Here is a 17,998-nt window from a genome sequence, read left to right on the forward strand (position 1 = left end):
GATCTGAGCCTCATTTAATGTCTAACCACCAAATCACTCCGTTTGCTGTCAGGCAGGATTCAAAATAGGTCACGAGTTCAATTTGCTTACTTCATGTTAAATGTAATACCAAACTGTAATCAACATCATAATTGCAACATTAGCCATTATTGTTACAAGCTCCAAAGTGCAAGGTCATTATTGAGCACAACCTCTAATTACTAGCAGTTTGGTCATACAGAACTTGAGCATTGTTGAAAACAACTATTTTGTAAAAGCTTTTTGTCTTACACTCATCAAGACAATACTCAACTGCACATCGCCTTCCCAATTACCTTCCCCCATCTTCTTTCCCACCCTCCTATTTATCTGCCATGTCCCTTCCTCCCCATCACACATTCCTGATGAAGGACCTATGCCCGAAACGTTGACTCTCCTGCTCCTTGGGATGCTGCCTGACCTGCTGTGCTTTTCCAGCAGCATACTTTTCGACTCTAGTTTGCAGCATCTGCAGTCCTCAATTTCTCCCTGTACTCAAAAAATACCAATTTAAGGGGAAAAATAACTTTTATACTGAGAGGAAAGTGTTGAGCAATTAGCAAATGGATTCGGATTTGTAGAAGCGCTGCCATGAAAAATGCACCAAATGATGGTGATAGACAGTTAACTGCCAGTTCCTTTAAAGTGTTAAACCAAAATTCTGAATATGTCCTATTAGGGCTTGAGAAACAGGGAATGGCTAGTAGCTGTCTTGTTGAGTTCATGGTATGTACGTGCACACAGGACCCTGTGTATTAATAGTTTTCACTATACACTGCTTGCCTAACCACCCTAAATTGACTGCTGATGCAATTCTTTGCCTCCACAAATGCTAATTGTACAATCACCGATCATTAACTATTAGTCATCAGTTTGTGCATTCTCCAAGACAGCGCTTGCACCAAAGTCCACTTGGTAACCAATCAGCACACACCTCTCACACAGCTTAAATTCTAGCCAGCCCTTGAATTGGTAAACTGCCCTGTTAAGTGCAAGGCCAAAAGCTTCAATAAAATTTGCCCTTTCCTTAGTAGCAGGCAAATCCTCCTGATCTTAATTGTCATTTAAAAATGGTGTGTACAAGTGCTTGATATTCAGACAATAAAGAAGGAAAAAAGCAAAATGGAATGGCAGTTATTTTAACATTGCAAGATAGCATTGAGGGAACAAAGCTCATTTATTAGAGCTGAGATACAAAAAAGGGTGTGATCATTCCACTGTGGGTATCCTCCAAACAGCAAGAGGCAGAGTTGGAGAAGAATATCAGCAGAGAAATGACTGGGCTCTAAACGTACATTCAATTTCCTCATTAAACCCATTAATTAAATATTAAGCATTAATACTTGTCACTGCGTCCCATAAGGAATGCGTTTTTTAAATGGTGTCCTCAACTTAAATATCCACCAACATTTAAGCTTTGTTTTTCCACAGCTTGTCATCAGATGACAAGCATTGTGCTTTTTTTAAAATCCAGAATGACTTGGTATCCTGAAGTGTGAGAGAATGCCAAAGTAGAGAAAAGGTGATGCCTTTAACACGTTGCAAGTGGGCATCAGAGCCGCCCTGCACTTGCCACGGGACTATGCCTACATCAGGAAACGATAAGAATTCATTTTTGTGTTTTAAACAGCAGTTGCAGCTTTAAACCCACAAAAACTCAGCAGCTGCCGGTCTGCCCACGTGACTGGGAGATAGGAGACAGAGGACAGATAGAATCCACACTAGACCAACATTACCCATGACTCTGGGCCAAAACTCTGGGATTAATTAAATATGGAAACCCATCTCCTAATCACATCAAGAGACTGACTGAAACACACACATACCCATCGATACGGAGCCATTCTGACACAAAGGACAGGCATCCACCAGACAGGTACGGACAGACCAATACACACCAACACCCCAAGGGAACAAAGGGGGGTGCTAGCCCCTGCCCTCACAGAGAGAGACAAGCAGATAATACCCGGACCCGTTTTACATAAACCAATTAGCACCCTATTGTGCGTGCCCTGCAACTCTCCTGGGACGGCAGGAAACAGCCTATTCGCACCTACTCCAGTGATGATGGGGAACTATCATCCCATTCATCCTCAAATCCCACACATCCTGACAACTAAAAGTATATAATATAAAGCTGCGCGCAGAAACAGCAGAGCAGCCGAGATTCGGACCTCGGTTGATCTCCGCCGGCGTTACTGCAGTAATAAACGTTACCGATTGTTAAACCGCACTCTGGGCTCGGACTGATATCATTTCATCCGCGCTAACAACGTGACAATTGGCAGTCGCTCAGTACACCTTTCAGCACGCTGCAAGATCAGACTTCCTTCCTGAACACCCACATTCCAAACTTCTCATCGGGGGTTTTAAAAGCTATTTATATTGCTGCCAAATAATAACAATCTGACATCAGTTAAAATCTAAATCATATTTCCAAAGAAGCTATTTCAACGTCCCTTCAAATAGAACTTGGCAGTTTTGATGTCGGGAGGATGCAGTTTTTTTATATAGGATAAAGAGTTTCTAAGTTCACAACCAAGAGGAAATACACCATTCCTCCAGTCATAATCTGCTGGTAAATGATCTATTTAACCCAATGACATGGTCACCATGTGACTACAATGTAATTATGGTGCCAATCACCACAGATTTATGCCAACAGCTCATTACCAGTAACAGTACCCATAGCAGTTAACTATGTCAGAGTCTCCATTTAAATATTTCATATAATATTCCCACACTATCAAATTGCACCTGTAGATCAGCTCATTTGCTCACATTGACACTTAGCAAGTATAAAAATAAAAGCTAAATACTGCAGCTGCCAGAAACCTGAAATAGAAACAAAACACGAGAAATACTCAGCAGGTTAGACAGCACTTGTAGAAGAAAAAGTTAGTATTTGAGGTCAATAACTTTTCATCTTTCTTACGTTTATTTTCTAGGGAGAGAAGGGTGGATGAGAAATAGACTACTCTGTACAGCATCTCTTAAACACCTATTAGTCTTCTTCACAACATGGTCCATGTTAGCTGTGTGTTCCATGTGCCAACTTATGAGGCATTTATAGCTCCAGCACTTTTAAGCTAAAATAAATTGAGACCAACTCCAAGGGGAATACAATTTAAAGCCCACAGCTTTTTACTTCACGATATTTTTAATGCTGAATTGAATTGGACAAAGAATGCTTTAAAACCAACGACCGTGGAAGGGATTGCTGCACTTTTTACAAGTACAGAATCTCATTGTAAATTATGTTTACACTGTTACCTTGTTTAAACACGGTCAGAGGTGGAGTTGTTGGTAGGCGGCCTGGTGTCAGAGGGTGAGTAACATTTGGCCGACAAAAGGTTGCTGATTGCCTTTGTCATCAGCAATTCCACAAACCAATCAATTTAACAATAAGAATCTAATTGATGCATAGATAGATGTATTTATAGCTTGTTGGTATGCACGATAGATTAGATTAGATTCCCTAAGGTATGGAAACAGGCCATTTGACCCAACAACTGCATACCAACCCTCCAAACAGTAACCCACCCTGACTAATGCACCTAATACTATGGGCAATTTAGCATGATCAATTTACCCGACCTGGACATCTTTTGATTGCAGGAGAAAACCGGAGCACTTGGAGGAAACTCATGCAGACATGGGGAGAATATGCAAATTCCACACAGACAGTAGCCCGAGGCAGGAATAGAACCCGCTCCCTGGCAATGTGTGGCAGCAGTGCTAACCACTGAGCCACTGTGCTGCCCGATACTGGCAGAAGCATACGGACCAAGACAAGGACAAATGCTGCATCTTTCTCTCCAGTGAAATATTTGTAATGTAAAGAAAACTAGCTTGTTTTCCCTAACCAGTTGCTGCCAGCTGTAGCCTTTCACCAATAACTAAGGTCATAGAGAACTGCAGCACAGAAAAAGGCCCTTCGGCCCATCACATCAGTTCCGATCAAAAACATCTTAATTATTCGAATCTCATTTTCCAGCACTTGGTCTGTAGCTTTGTATATATTTGGCATCGCAGGTGCGCATTGAAATACAACTTAAATGTTACGAGGGTTTCTTCCTCCATCACCCTTTACAGGCAGTGAATTCCAGATTCCCACCACCCTTTGAATGAAAATTTTCTTCCCCACATCTCCTCCAAACCTTCTGCCCTTACTTGAAATCTATGTCCCTTGGTCACTGATCACTCCACCAAGGGGAAATGCTTCTTCCTGTCTACCCTACCTATGCTCTTCATAATTTTATACATCTCAATCATGTCCCCTTTCAATCTCCTCTGCTCTGAGGAAAAGAACTCCAGTCCATCCAATCTCTCTTCATAAATTAAACTTCCCAATCCAGACAATACCCTGGTAAACCTTCTCTGCACCCTCTCCAGTGCTATCACATCCTTCCCAAAATGTGGATTCCAGAAACTGCACACAATACTCAGGCTGAGACCTAACCAACATTTTATACAGACCCAGCATACATTCCCTGTTCTTAAACTCTATGCCTCAGCAAGTATATCAAATGTTTTCTTAATTATTTTATCCACCTGCTCTAACACTTTAAGGGAAAGGTGTACATATACACTGAGGTCCCTCTGAGCCTTGGTGCTTCCCAGGGTCCTACAGTTCATCATGTATTCCATTCCTTGTTTGTCCTGCCCAAGTCCATTACCTCATATTTATCCAGATTGAATTCCATTTCCCACTGAGCAGCCTATCTGACCAGCTCATTTGTATCTTCTTGTAATCTAAGGCTATCCTCCTTACTACCCTGCCAATTTTTCTATCATCTGGAAACCTCCTACCTTCAAGTCCAAATCATTTACATATATGGTGGAAGTGGTGACTGACCATGACATTATTGGTAGACTATTAATTCAGCAGCCCAGGTGATGTTCTGGGGACTCGAGATTGCATCCTGCCATGGCAGACGATGAGCAAACAAAATCCCAAAGAACAGCAGGTGCTGGAAAAAGGTCTGGCAGCATTTGTGGAGAGAAAGCCAGGTTAATGTTTTGGGTCCAGTGGCCATTCTTCAGAACTGATTAAAGCAAGGAAAGAATTGCCTTCTATGCGAAGGGAGAAACGACGGTGGGGGGGGGAGGAATTAACTCAAAGGTGGAGAAGGCACCAAGAGAGAGTGAGAGACAGTGAGAGAGAAAGAAAGAGAGCGGGACAGAGAGAAAAAGTTGAGGGTCTTTCTGTGGGATTTAATGCCTGCTAGTGATGACTATTATTGGCTGACAAAGGGTTGTGCATAGCAGAGCCTATTTCATGACAAGGTCTGGGTTGCAGGGATTGGGGTAAGGACAGAGGAGAACGTGCAGTGGTCTAAAAATTATTGAACTTGATTTTGAGTCCTGAAGGCTGCAGAGGTCCAAGGTGGAAAATGAGGTGCTGTTCTCCTAACTTGCACTGAGCTTTGCTAGAGCAACAGAGATGTTCACCAGGGAACAGTGATGCGCTAAAGTGGCAGGCGACTGGAAGCTCAATATCATTTTTGTGGACAGAACGTAGGTGTTGTGCAAAGTGGTCACCCAATTGAATTTTTTCTCCCCAGTGTAGAGGGGACTACATTGTGAGCAGCAGATACTGGACAGTAGATTGGGCAAAGTACAGGTAAAACACTGCTGCACCTGGAAGTGTGTCTTGGGCATTGGATAGCAAGGAGAGAACAAGTGCCCTGTAAATGGTTAGGGGTTATATCTTCTGTGATTGCATGGGAAGGTACCATAGGAGTATGGGGGAGGTGTTGGAAGTGGAAGAGGAGTGGACCAAGGTGCCCCAGAGGGAATTGCCCCTGAAGAATGCTGACAAGGTAGTGGTGAGGAATGTGTGCTTGGTGGTGGCCTCCCACTGGTGTGGAGGAAATGGCAGTTGATGATCTTTTGGATGCAGATGCTGGTGTGGTGTTAAGTGAGGACAAAGGGAACCCAATTGTTGTTACGGAGGGAAGAGAAGGGGTGAGGGCTGAAGTACAGGAGATATGTCAACCACTGGGATGGGGAATTCTCTGCTGAGGAAGATGGTGGACATTTCAGGAGCCCCCTTCTAGAAGCTGGCATCATTGGAACTGATGCGGCGGACATGGAGGACCTTGGAGAACAGAATAACGAGGCAGTGAGAATGTATAGTCAAGGTAACCATGGGAGTCGGATTCCCAGAAACCGAAACAGAGATGACAAAGAAGGAGGAGGAGATAGAGATGGGCCACGTGAACATCAAAATAGGGTGAAAATTTGAAGCAAAATTGATAAATGTTTCCAATTCTGGACAGGAGAAGGAAGCAGCATCAATGATGTCATCGACATCCATTTCCAGTGCGAGCAGCAGCGAAGGTAAGACCGTTTGATTTTAAAAGTGCTTACCGGTAGCGGCAGCGGTGTTTTTTTTTCTGTTTCACTCTCTCTTCACAGAAAGAGCGGGAGCACCAAGGGGAAGTGACGACGACCAGAGGGGCAGCCGGGGAGGAAAGCGGTGAGTATTTATACTCACCCTTCGAAGCAGTCGGTCATTTCCAGTGCGAGCAGCAGCGAAGGTAAGACCGTTTGGTTTTAAAAGTGCTTACCGGTAGCGGGCAGCGGTGTTTTTTTTTTCTCTTTCACTCTCTCTTCACAGAAAGAGCAGGAGCACCAGGGGGAAGTGACGACGACCAGAGGGGCAGCCGAGACCCGGAAGCAGTTAGTGTAAGCTTACCTGGGTAGGTTTTTTCCCCCTTTAAAAGCGCGAAGGAGAGGAACACGGGTAGTGCCTCCCACCCGCCTTCCTCCTCTAACCTAATAATAACACCTGTTGTGGTAAGTAGGTAAGTGCTGAATTTTGCTTGTTGTATTCTTTAGACCCAGTTTTTTTTAAATAAAAGTTAGCTTTAGAGGGATGGCAGTGAAGGCAGTGCAATGTTCCTCCTGCAACATGTTTGAGGTGAGGAATGCCATGGTCGTCCCTGCCGATTACACTTGCAGGAAGTGCACCCATCTCCAGCTCCTCCAAGACCGTGTTAGGGAACTGGAGCTGGAGTTGGATGAACTTAGGATCATTCGGGAGGCAGAGGGGGTCATAGATCAGAGTTATAGGGAAGTAGTAACTCCAAAGATGGCAGATAGATGGGTGACAGTGAGGGGGACTGGGAGGAAGCAGCCAGTGCAGGGACCCCCTGCGGCCGTTCCCCTCAAGAACAAGTATACCGTTTTGGATAGTTGTGGGGGGGATGACTTACCAGGGGTAAGTAACGGGGCTCAGGTCTCTGGCACGGAGCCTGTCCCCGTTACTCAGAAGGGAAGGGTGAAGAAGAGCAGAGCAGTAGTAATTGGGCACTCGATAGTTCGGGGCACAGATAGGCGGTTTTGTGGGAACGAGAGAGACTCACGTTTGGTATGTTGCCTCCCAGGTGCAAGGGTACGTGATGTCTCTGATCGTGTTTTCCGGGTCCTGGAGGGGGAGCAGCCCGAAGTCGTGGTCCATATTGGCACCAACGACATAGGTAGGAGGAGTGCAGAGGATGTTAGACAGGCTTTCAGGGAGCTAGGTTGGAAGCTCAGAGTTAGAACGAACAGAGTTGTTGTCTCTGGTTTGTTACCCGTGCCACGTGATAGAGATTCGAGGAATAGGGAAAGAGAACACTTAAATGCGTGGCTACAGGGATGGTGCAGGAGGGAGGGATTCCGGTTTTTGGATAACTGGGGTTCTTTCTGGGGACGGTGGGACCTCTATAAACAGGATGGTCTACACCTGAACCTGAGGGGCACCAGTATCCTTGGGGGGAGGTTTGCTAGTGCTCTTGGGGGGGGTTTAAACTAACTCTGCAGGGGCATGGGAACCCAGATTGTAGCTTCAGGGTGCAGGGCCTGGAGTGTAGGGAGGTTAGGAACATGGCATCAATTTCCAAGGAGGGTGCCTGTAAACAGGAAAGTGGCTTGAAGTGTGTATACTTCAATGCAAGAAGTATACGAAATAAGGTAGGTGAACTTGCAGCGTGGGTTGGTACCTGGGACTTCGATGATGTGGCTATTACGGAGACATGGCTAGAACAGGGACAGGATTGGCTGTTGCAGGTTCCAGGATTTAAATGTTTTAGTAGGGTCAGAGGTGGGGGTAAAAGAGGGGGAGGTGTGGCATTGCTTGTCAAAGATAGTATTACAGTGGTGGAAAGGACGATGGATGAGGACTTACCATCTGAGGTAGTTTGGGCTGAGGTTAGGAATAGGAAAGGTGAGGTCACCCTGTTAGGAGTCTTTTACAGGCCTCCTAATAGTCCTAGATCATTGAAGAAAGGATAGGGAAGGTGATTCAGGAGATGAGTGACAGTAATAGGGTGGTTGTTATGGGGGACTTTAACTTTCCTGATATTGACTGGGAAAGCTATAGCTCAAGTTCGTTAGATGGGTCATTGTTTGTTCAATGTGTGCAGGAGAGTTTCCTGACACAATATGTAGACAGGCCAACAAGAGGTGAGGCCATACTGGATTTGGTTCTGGGTAACGAACCAGGCCAAGTGTTAGAATTAGAGGTAGGTGAGCACTTTGGGGATAGTGACCATAATTCGGTGATTTTTACACTCGTGATGGAGAGGGATAAGTGTGTACTACAGGGCAAGAGTTATAGCTGGAGTCAGGGAAATTATGATGCGGTGAGGCATGACTTAGGATGTGTGGCTTGGAAAAGTAGACTCCAAGGCAAGAGTGTAAATGATATGTGGAGCTTGTTCAAGGAGCAACTATTGAGTGTCCTTGATAATTATGATGCGGTGAGGCATGACTTAGGATGTGTGGCTTGGAAAAGTAGACTCCAAGGCAAGAGTGTAAATGATATGTGGAGCTTGTTCAAGGAGCAACTATTGAGTGTCCTTGATAATTATGTACCTGTCAGGCAGGGAGGAAAGGGTCGTGCGAGGGAGCCGTGGTTTAATAAGGAATTGGAATCCCTTGTTAAATGGAAGAGGGCGGCCTATCTCAAGATGAGACGTGAAGGTTCAATTGGGGCGATTGAGAGTTATAGGGTAGCCAGGAACGACCTGAAGAGAGAGCTAAGAGCAGCAAGGAGGGGACATGAAAGGTCCTTAGTTGGTAGGATTAGGGAAAACCCTAAGGCTTTCTATAGGTATGTTAGGAATAAAAGAATGACTAGGGTAGGAATAGGTCCAGTCAAGGACAGTAGTGGGAAGTTGCGTGTGGAGGCGGAAGAGATTGGGGAGACACTGAATGAATACTTTTCTTCAGTATTTACTCAGGAACAGGGCATTGTCGATGTGAATACTGAGTCACAAATAAGTAGAATGGGTGGCTTTGAGGTATGTAGAGAAGAGGTGTTGGAAATCCTGGAAAAGGTGAAAATAGATAAGTCCCCTGGGCCTGATGGCATTTATCCTAGGATTCTCTGGGAAGCAAGGGAGGAGATTGCAGAGCCATTGGCCTTGATTTTTATGTCCTCTTTGTCTACAGGAGTAGTGCCAGAAGACTGGAGGATAGCAAATGTGGTTCCCTTGTTCAAAAAGGGGAGTAGGGATAACCCTAGTAACTATAGGCCGGTGAGTCTCACTTCTGTTGTGGGCAAAGTCTTAGAGAGAATTGTAAGGGATAGGATTTATGCACATCTGGATAGGAATAATGTGATCAAGGATAGTCAGCATGGTTTTGTGAAGGGCAGGTCGTGCCTCACAAACCTTATTGAATTCTTTGAAAAGGTGACGAAGGAGGTTGATGAGAGGAAAGCGGTAGATGTGGTATATATGGATTTTAGTAAGGCGTTTGATAAGGTTCCCCATGGTAGGCTACTGCAGAAAATACGGAAATATGGCATTGAGGGTGAGTTGGAGGTTTGGATTAGGAATTGGCTGGATGGAAGAAGACAGAGGGTAGTAGCTAATGGCAAAGTTTCTTCATGGAGTGCCGTCACTAGCGGTGTTCCGCAAGGATCTGTTTTGGGACCATTGCTGTTTGTCATTTTTATAAATGACCTGGAAGAGGGGTTAGAAGGTTGGGTGAGCAAGTTTGCGGATGATACGAAAGTCGGAGGAGTTGTTGACAGTGAGGAAGGATGTGGCAGGTTACAGCAGGATATAGAAAAGCTGCAGAGCTGGGGAGAAAGGTGGCAAATGGAATTCAATGTAGCTAAGTGTGAGGTGATTCACTTTGGGAAGAATAACAAAAAGATGGGGTACTGGGCTAATGGTCGGATACTTGGTAGTGTGGATGAGCAGAGGGATCTTGGTGTCCATGTACACAGATCTCTGAAAGTTGCCACCCAGGTAAATAGTGCGGTGAGGAAGGCATATGGCGTACTGGCTTTTATTGGTAGAGGAATTGAGTTCCGGAGTCCTGAGGTCATGATGCAGTTGTATAAGACTCTGGTGCGGCCGCATCTGGAATATTGTGTGCAGTTTTGGTCGCCATACTATAGGAAGGATGTGGAGGCACTGGAACGGGTGCAGAGGAGGTTTACCAGGATGTTGCCTGGTATGGAAGGAAGATCGTATGAGGAAAGACTGAGACACTTGGGGCTGTTTTCATTAGAGAAACGAAGGTTTAGGGGTGACTTGATTGAGGTGTACAAGATGATTAGGGGGTTAGATAGGGTTGACAGTGTGAACCTTTTCCCACGTATGGAGTCGGGTATTACAAGGGGGCATAGCTTTAAATTAAGGGGGGGTAGATATAGGACTGAGGTTAGGGGTAGGTTCTTCACTTAGCGAGTCGTAAGTTCATGGAATGCCCTGCCAGTAGCAGTGGTGGACTCTCCCTCTTTATGGGCATTTAAGCGGGCATTGGATAGGTATATGGAGGATAGTGGGTTAGTATAGGTTAGGTGGGCTTGGATCGGCGCAACATCGAGGGCCAAAGGGCCTGTACTGCGCTGTATTCTTCTATGTTCTATGTTCTATGCCGGAAGTGGTGTGGTGGGGGACCAGAGTATGATTGGAACAAGGAATGTACCACATGCTCCACAAAGAGATAAGCATAATTGGGACCCATGCAGGTATGCATGGCCACACCTTTGACATGAAGCAAGTGGGAGGAGTTTAAAGAGAAGATGCTCAAAGTGTGGATGAATTCAGCCAGGAGGACGACAGTGGTGGATGCAGACAGTCCATGCTCTTTTTTCCCAGCAAGAAGCAGAGAGCCCCAATCGGGAATGGCATGTCCGTGGTGAAGAGGAGGTAGCTGGAGCCAGCAAACTGGAAATTCTGAACTGTCATAAAGCGTCAAAGGAATTGTGGATTATAAAAGGGAAGGTACTGGACAAGAGGGGGGGAAAAAACCAGAACGGCGATAGGAACGGGTGGGTTCTGTGGGACAGGACCAGTCAGAAACAATGGCTCTGCTCGGGCAGTTCTGTTTGTGGATTTTGGGGAGGAGGTACAAGTGAGCTGTTTGGGAGTGGTGGGATGTGGAGTTGGGAGAATGGAGGGGAGATCATCAGTTGAAATGAGATTGGTGACTTGTCAACACAACGGCCTGGTGTTCAATGGTGGGGTCGTTTTCCTGAGGGACATAGGAGGAGGTATCTGAATTGGTGGAATTCGTATTTAATAAGAATCTGGAATTAAAAGTAAAACAATGATCATGAAACTGTTGCCGATTGTTGGAAAAACACATCTGGCTCATGAAAACTCTTGAGGAAAGGATCCTTACCCAATCTAGTCTATATGTGACTCAGACTCTCAGCAATGTGGATTACCCTAAACTGCCTCTGGGCAGTTAGGAATGGGCAAGAAAGACTGTCCTAGCCAGCAATGCCCACATCCTGTGAATGGATTAAAAAAAACCCACAATGTTGGGCAAAGGTCCCAACATTGACCCTGTGGCATCATATCAAAACTAGGTGACTCTACAGTTAATACACCAATCTACAGTGCCTTTTGTGAAGTGAAAAGATCCTGGAGAAGGAGCGATTGAAGAACAAAAATCCTGACAATCAAAAGAATCAAAACCAAATGTGTGGACCAAGGTCATTGGATTGTTGACCCAGTCTTTTTTCTCCTCTCAACACAAACACAGTTTACTTAATCTTGAAGTGGGGGCGCTTGAAGGGTTACAGTTTAATCAGTAGTTATATGTCGACAGTTCATAGTTGTTTATCTGTGGTTAGAATTTATTTGTAATAAACAATAGTCCTTGTCATGTAAAGAAACCTGGTATGTGTCTTGTGCTAGTCTATGTCTGTCTATCTGCCAAGTAAATTGGGGGCTTTGCCATACTTTGATAGGACTAACTCCAGAAATAGCATGGCTTGATTTCTAACATGCTACCTCAGAAAGGTGACAACAGCCTTAAAAACACACTTATTTTCTCAAAAATGTGAGGGGGCAAGAACATTGGTCTCCACATGCTTTTTGCAACTGAAGAAACATCAGATTGATTTGCATGCCACAATCTACATTTCTAATTTAGGAAAATAACTGAAAGTTTTGGTTTGGAACTGAAATTCAATGTTCACTACAACAATGTCAGACCAGTTGACATGGTTATCTAATGATACAGCAGACTATAGGTGCTGCATTTAGTGGCCAGGAGATAAATGAAATTAAATGGTTTTAAAAACACATGATATAAAACTAACGAAACTGACTATTAGCCAATTGAAAGTACATACCTAGTGTTGACTCAGTTTGACTGGTAGAGCTCACATCCTTTCAGCATGAAGTAGCTTGGATTCCCATTACAGACTTTAACATATTGCAGTGTAACACTGAAAGCTCCGCATCCGACAGGGCACATTATTTTAGATTACACAGTAAACCATTACCTGTCTCCCAGAACAAGTGGGCAGAATATACATTGCAGAGTTCTCCCAAACATTTGACCACAACTCCCAGCAGCACTAAAATCATCATTGCTTGATGGACCTTGTAAACAAATTTTCTGCTGCATACTGCCTATACTGCAAAAGCAACTGATGCGTGTACAATGTTTCAGTAGGTTATAAGCAAACGTGTCCTTGGAGAGGGAGCAGACAAGGTCCACCTGCCCACTTTAGGCCTTCCGTGACTGAGGAGCACCAGAGAGACTGGAATAGATCAACATCCTGGGAATATTACTTTAATCTGGTAAACTCAGCTTCCTTTCAAGCTTTATTTTTAAAAGCCACTTTTTCCCGTTGCTATCTATTAGTGAAAACTCGCCAGAAGAGGCAGTTTGTTCCTATAATCAGCTAGATAGGCGAGGATAGTTACAAAAGCAACTTCATTGTGAACATTCTGCAAGTCGCATTGCAATTTTCGTTACATCCCAGACAAGAAACCACAAAGCCTGCCACAAACAAATCACTTCAATAAAGAAAAGGGGCTTCACCTTGACCTGGAAACTACATTTGCCACTGCGGACTGCTTCTTCGTCAGTCTGCCACTGATGTGGTCGACTTGACTCTGGAACATAGATGTCCTTCTTACGTCTGAAGCTCTGCCGTAGTTTGTTCATTTTTAACCACTTGCTTTCTACAAAAAGAAGAAAACAACGCATATTAAGTTGTGGTGCACTAAACAAACTTTGTTATTTATTTTTCCCGAAAATAATTACCATTTCTCCAGCACAAACCACTTCTCAAAATGATGAGCAGAAAATCAAGTATTTTACTGGAGGGGGCGTACGGGCGGTTGGGGGATGTTGGGGTGGATCACTGCACTTGTGGCAGCCTTGTGTTGAGAATGCTAAAGGCAAGCAAACATCAGTCAAATCCAGGGGGGTGTCACCTACCAGGAGGAAAGAGTGAGAGAAGGTGAGAAAGAGTGGAGGCAAGAAAGAGAGCACACAAGAGCAGGGTTGGGCACACATGTAGGAGAGGGGGGAGGCAAGGGGGCGCAAGAGCGAGGGCACACGAGAGGGGTAATAAATGCCTCGCAAATGAATATGGAACCTCTAGTTTAAGGCAGTATATATTCAGAAACTACTACTGTTGGAAAATGAACTTAATAGTATTGTAATAAAAATGTATCAATTGCAAAATTTAAATCCAATGTTGAAAACTGAGTGCAGTAGAAAGGTTAGTTGCCTCTTGGTTGCAATGTTACAGCTTTGTGCCAATGGCATGGGAATGCATAATCTGTGACCTCACTAGACTGCAAAAGATATGTTTTGAGTGATGGTTTTGTATGTTTTAAATGTGTCAATTATTTTGAAAATAAGACTTGTTGCTAACGTATGCCTGTTATCTGTGCCTACTTAAATACTGGGTGTCTTAAGAAATTGATGTTTTCCATGAGTTGTCACATTACATTAAACGGCACGGTGGCACAGTGGTTAGCACTGCTGCCTCTCAGCACCAGGGTCCCAGGTTCAATGCCAGCCTTGGGCAACTGTCTGTGAGGAGTTTGCACATTCTCCCTGTGTCTGTGTGGGTTTCCTCCGGGTGCTCCAGTTTTCTCCCACAGTCCAAAGATGTGCAGGTCAAGTGAATTGGCCATGCGAAATTGCCCATAGTGTTAGGTGCATTAGTCAGAGGGAAATGGGTGGGTTACCCTTGGAGGGTCGGTGTGGACTGGTTGGGGCGAAGGGCCTGTTTCCACACTATAGGGAGTCTAATCTTAATTGATGGTTGATAATTGAGGATATTGATGAATACTTCTAAATTTGTTTAAAAGAGTCCCAACATCCTATATACCAATACAAAATGTTACTAAATGACTGCACCACCTAAGAACTTAAAGCCAATGCAAAAGAAATCCCTGAAAATCAAAACAAACCCGAGAAAACCTCATGAGGCCTTTTGAAAAATAATTTTAAAACAGCATGCACGTCAATAAAACAAAATAAGCATGAGTTTCCCCATGTCTTTTAACCATCTCTTTAAAGTAGTGACTCAGAATTTCATGTTTCTTGGCATCCACTGGTGAAGTTGTGAAGTGCACTCCAGCTGAATTCCATCTTTCAAAACACTCACAGACAGCTGCTTCTCAACAGAAGTCCTTGAGAAAGATTTCATGAGCGCAAACCTAGCTGATTTTTCCAATCGCAGCAGTTAAAGATCATTCTGGCACTATGTCCCAAGAACAAAAATCAAAACTGGCACAGAGCAATGTCTACTTTACTTGTGCTGCTTGATCAGTATTCAAAAGACCCAAATAGTTTGCAAAGTACTTTTCAAAATTTGTTTGAAGTGAAGCGTATGAAGTATTTAAAAACAAAGCGTCTGCAAATATGTAGCAAGACTGACCATTCAGATATAATTAGTTATATTACCCAGCATTTTCCCATCTTGTAGCAATTGCAACATTAGGCATGAGGAACACACCAATTCAAACAAGGGCTATGCAGCAGTGTCACCACTCAATTTGTTGAAAACTTACTGTTCAGTGGACGACTTCACATTTCTCATCAAAACAGTGAGCAACACTCTAAGCTGTTTTATATGTTTGCGTTAACTACAAATATTAAATCATGGTTGAGTTTATAAAATCTGATTTAATAACTTTTATCATTCCTGCAACCTTCAGTTTTACATGTAAATATCTGAAACTATCAGGGTGGGGATAAGGTTTGCTAATAAGTGTGCAACTGCAGCTAGGATAAATTTTAACTATAGTCTGTGGAGAAGGCGCATCTCCATACAGTAATGTAGCCAAGATCAGTAACGGAGATCATTAGGCAGAGCAAGGAAGTAGCTTGGACAACAGGTGCATAGTGATTTTTGACACGTTTGCAATAGCCTGAACATCAAGATTAGATTAATGCCTTGCAAAGAAATTTCCAGCTATCAGCCGCAACTAATAAATTAAATCAATGTGAGGATTTTTTTCATTGCGTGACAACAGTTAGCAGAGGATTTATCTACTGCGTGCACAACTTACCCCTGATGACCAAGATGATAAATGATTACTGCAGATTGTAGAAACCAAATGCTGTATGGAATTCTACAGCAACAAAATTAATCCAGAAAGTTGCGTAACAATCAACCTCAAAATCACATGACCATTTATAGTGCTTTACGTTCAGGAATTCTGCCAGGGCTTAAAATACACAATCTGAGAACAGAGAAAAGGTTGGGTGCTTTTTATTAACAAAACCAAGTTGAAAAATTAAGAATAACACAAGGAGGGATACTGAGATTTATAAGTTAAGCAGTACACAGGCCAGTCAATCAAAAGTTTTTTTTAAACCATCCAAATCTTTGAAGTTATTTTTCACAAAATTGATTTATGAATTAACATCCATCGTTTCCAGTCGTTTCTGAACATAGAACTACCTTCACTGATCTTGTGCCGTCACTCCAACCAGGACTGACTCCTGCAAATAGGTTCAGGTTTAGAGTAGTCAACAGACAAAATTCTTACAAACACCACTATCAACAGTCCTTTCCACAACATACAACACTGCATTCTTTCAGAGTACACCTATACACACTGTATTGTGGAATCACCATCTTTCAAAAAATTGGAACCTCCAATCATTTCAACTAAAATCAAAGCAGACGGTGGTGTCAATTTAATGATCCTTCCTAAACACTGCTGTCAAAATTAGGATTACATGATAGCTTGGGCACTGAGTATTGTACAAGCAAGTAATATATACTGCATAATCCAACTGATTACAAATGCTAATACCACACTCCTTTGAGAACAGCAATGATCAATTAGAATCAATCTTTTCAAAATTTAAAAACTAAATCACCCCTGTAGCTCTGAAGTCTACTGACCGCACAAAAGATCAATTCAAAATTTAGGATCAATACCTCAAAAACATAAAACTTGAACTCTTGGGCGAGCCACACAACCTCCTCTGTTTCAGTGCCAAAAGCGCACTGACTCTCCACACCAATGGCAGCAGCAGCGAGATGAACACTCATTTCCATACAGCTCAACAAAGTTTGATCAAAAAGGCAATCCTGAAGTGCAAATAATGACCAACTCCTTTTCGTCTTTGGAGACGTCAACTGAGAGACTCGATTCATTTCAAATTTACTTGATCTGCTCTTTCCACTATCTTGCCGAAAAAGCAAGGTTTCACTGCAAATGGTTCGTTCTTGATCTAAAGCAGTCCAAATTTGCTCATAGTACAAGGCAGCAAAAAAACTGAACCCAGTGAAGCACAAAGGTAAATTGTATGTTTGCATTGTAGCACATCATGAATATTTAAACTAGTAGCCTCAACCTTCAAACTATTAGCATTCCTGTGTTTTGTCTCAAGTGTATTTATTAATCCTACAAACACTTTATGACTTTCAAAAGTACTGATAAGTTGCTTGTAAAAGAGACGCTGTTTTTAAGATTCTGCGGGTTCCAAATATCGGTGTTCCAGTATCTATATTTCTAATTTATCATTACCTTATACACCTCTATTAGGTCCTCTCTCAACAGTAGCTGCTCTAAAGAAAACTATCCAAGCCTATCCAAAATTTCCTTCTAACTCAGACCCTGCAACCGAGGTAGCATTCTGGTAAATCCAGGGTGGCACAGTGGCTCAGTGGTGAGCACTGCTGCCTCAACGCCAGTGACCTGGGCGACTGTCTGTGGAGTTTACACATTCTCCCAGTGTCTGCGTGGGTTTCCTCTGGGTGCTCTGGTTTCCTCCAACAATCCAAAGATGTGCAGGTCAGGTGGATTGGCCATGCTAAATTATCCATAGCGTTAGGTGCATTAGTCAGAGGGAATTGGGTCTGGGTGGGTTACTCTTTGGAGGATCGGTGTGGACCGGTTGGGCCAAATGGCTTGCTTCCACACTGTAGGGATTCTAAAAATAATCTCCTCTGCACCCCCTCCAGTGCAATCACATCCTTCCTGTAATGTGGTGACAGTAACCTAACCAGCATTTTAAATAGTTCAAGCATAACCACCTTGGTCTTGCATTTATATCTCAATAAATAAAAGTATCTGATATGCCTTCTTTAGGGCAAATGGTGTAGTGGCAATCTCATAGGCCTCAAAATCCAGCATTCCAGACTAATGTTCTGGGGGCAAGAGTTCAAACTCCACCATAAGTGATGGTGAGATTTGAATTCAATTTTAAAAATACCTGAAATGAAAAGCTAACCTAATGGTGACCAAGT

General features: G+C 43.4%; 1 protein-coding gene across 8 annotated transcripts in view; it reads right to left on the bottom strand.

The window, feature by feature from the left end:
* The window catches only part of numb (NUMB endocytic adaptor protein), a 216,142-nt gene that overhangs the window by 92,881 nt on the left and 105,263 nt on the right, over window positions 1-17,998 (bottom strand). For all 8 annotated transcript variants that reach the window (XM_087990200.1, XM_087990201.1, XM_087990195.1 and 5 more), the window contains exon 2: window positions 13,312-13,454. In XM_087990200.1, coding sequence (XP_087846326.1) covers window positions 13,312-13,437 — 126 coding nt within the window. In that variant the 5' untranslated portion in view covers window positions 13,438-13,454. The remainder of the gene's footprint in view (window positions 1-13,311; window positions 13,455-17,998) is intronic.

Source organism: Chiloscyllium plagiosum, unplaced genomic scaffold (genome assembly GCF_037043375.1).
Source record: "Chiloscyllium plagiosum isolate Xiang-an unplaced genomic scaffold, Cpla_swu_hap1 HiC_scaffold_8, whole genome shotgun sequence".
Taxonomy (NCBI): domain Eukaryota; kingdom Metazoa; phylum Chordata; class Chondrichthyes; order Orectolobiformes; family Hemiscylliidae; genus Chiloscyllium; species Chiloscyllium plagiosum.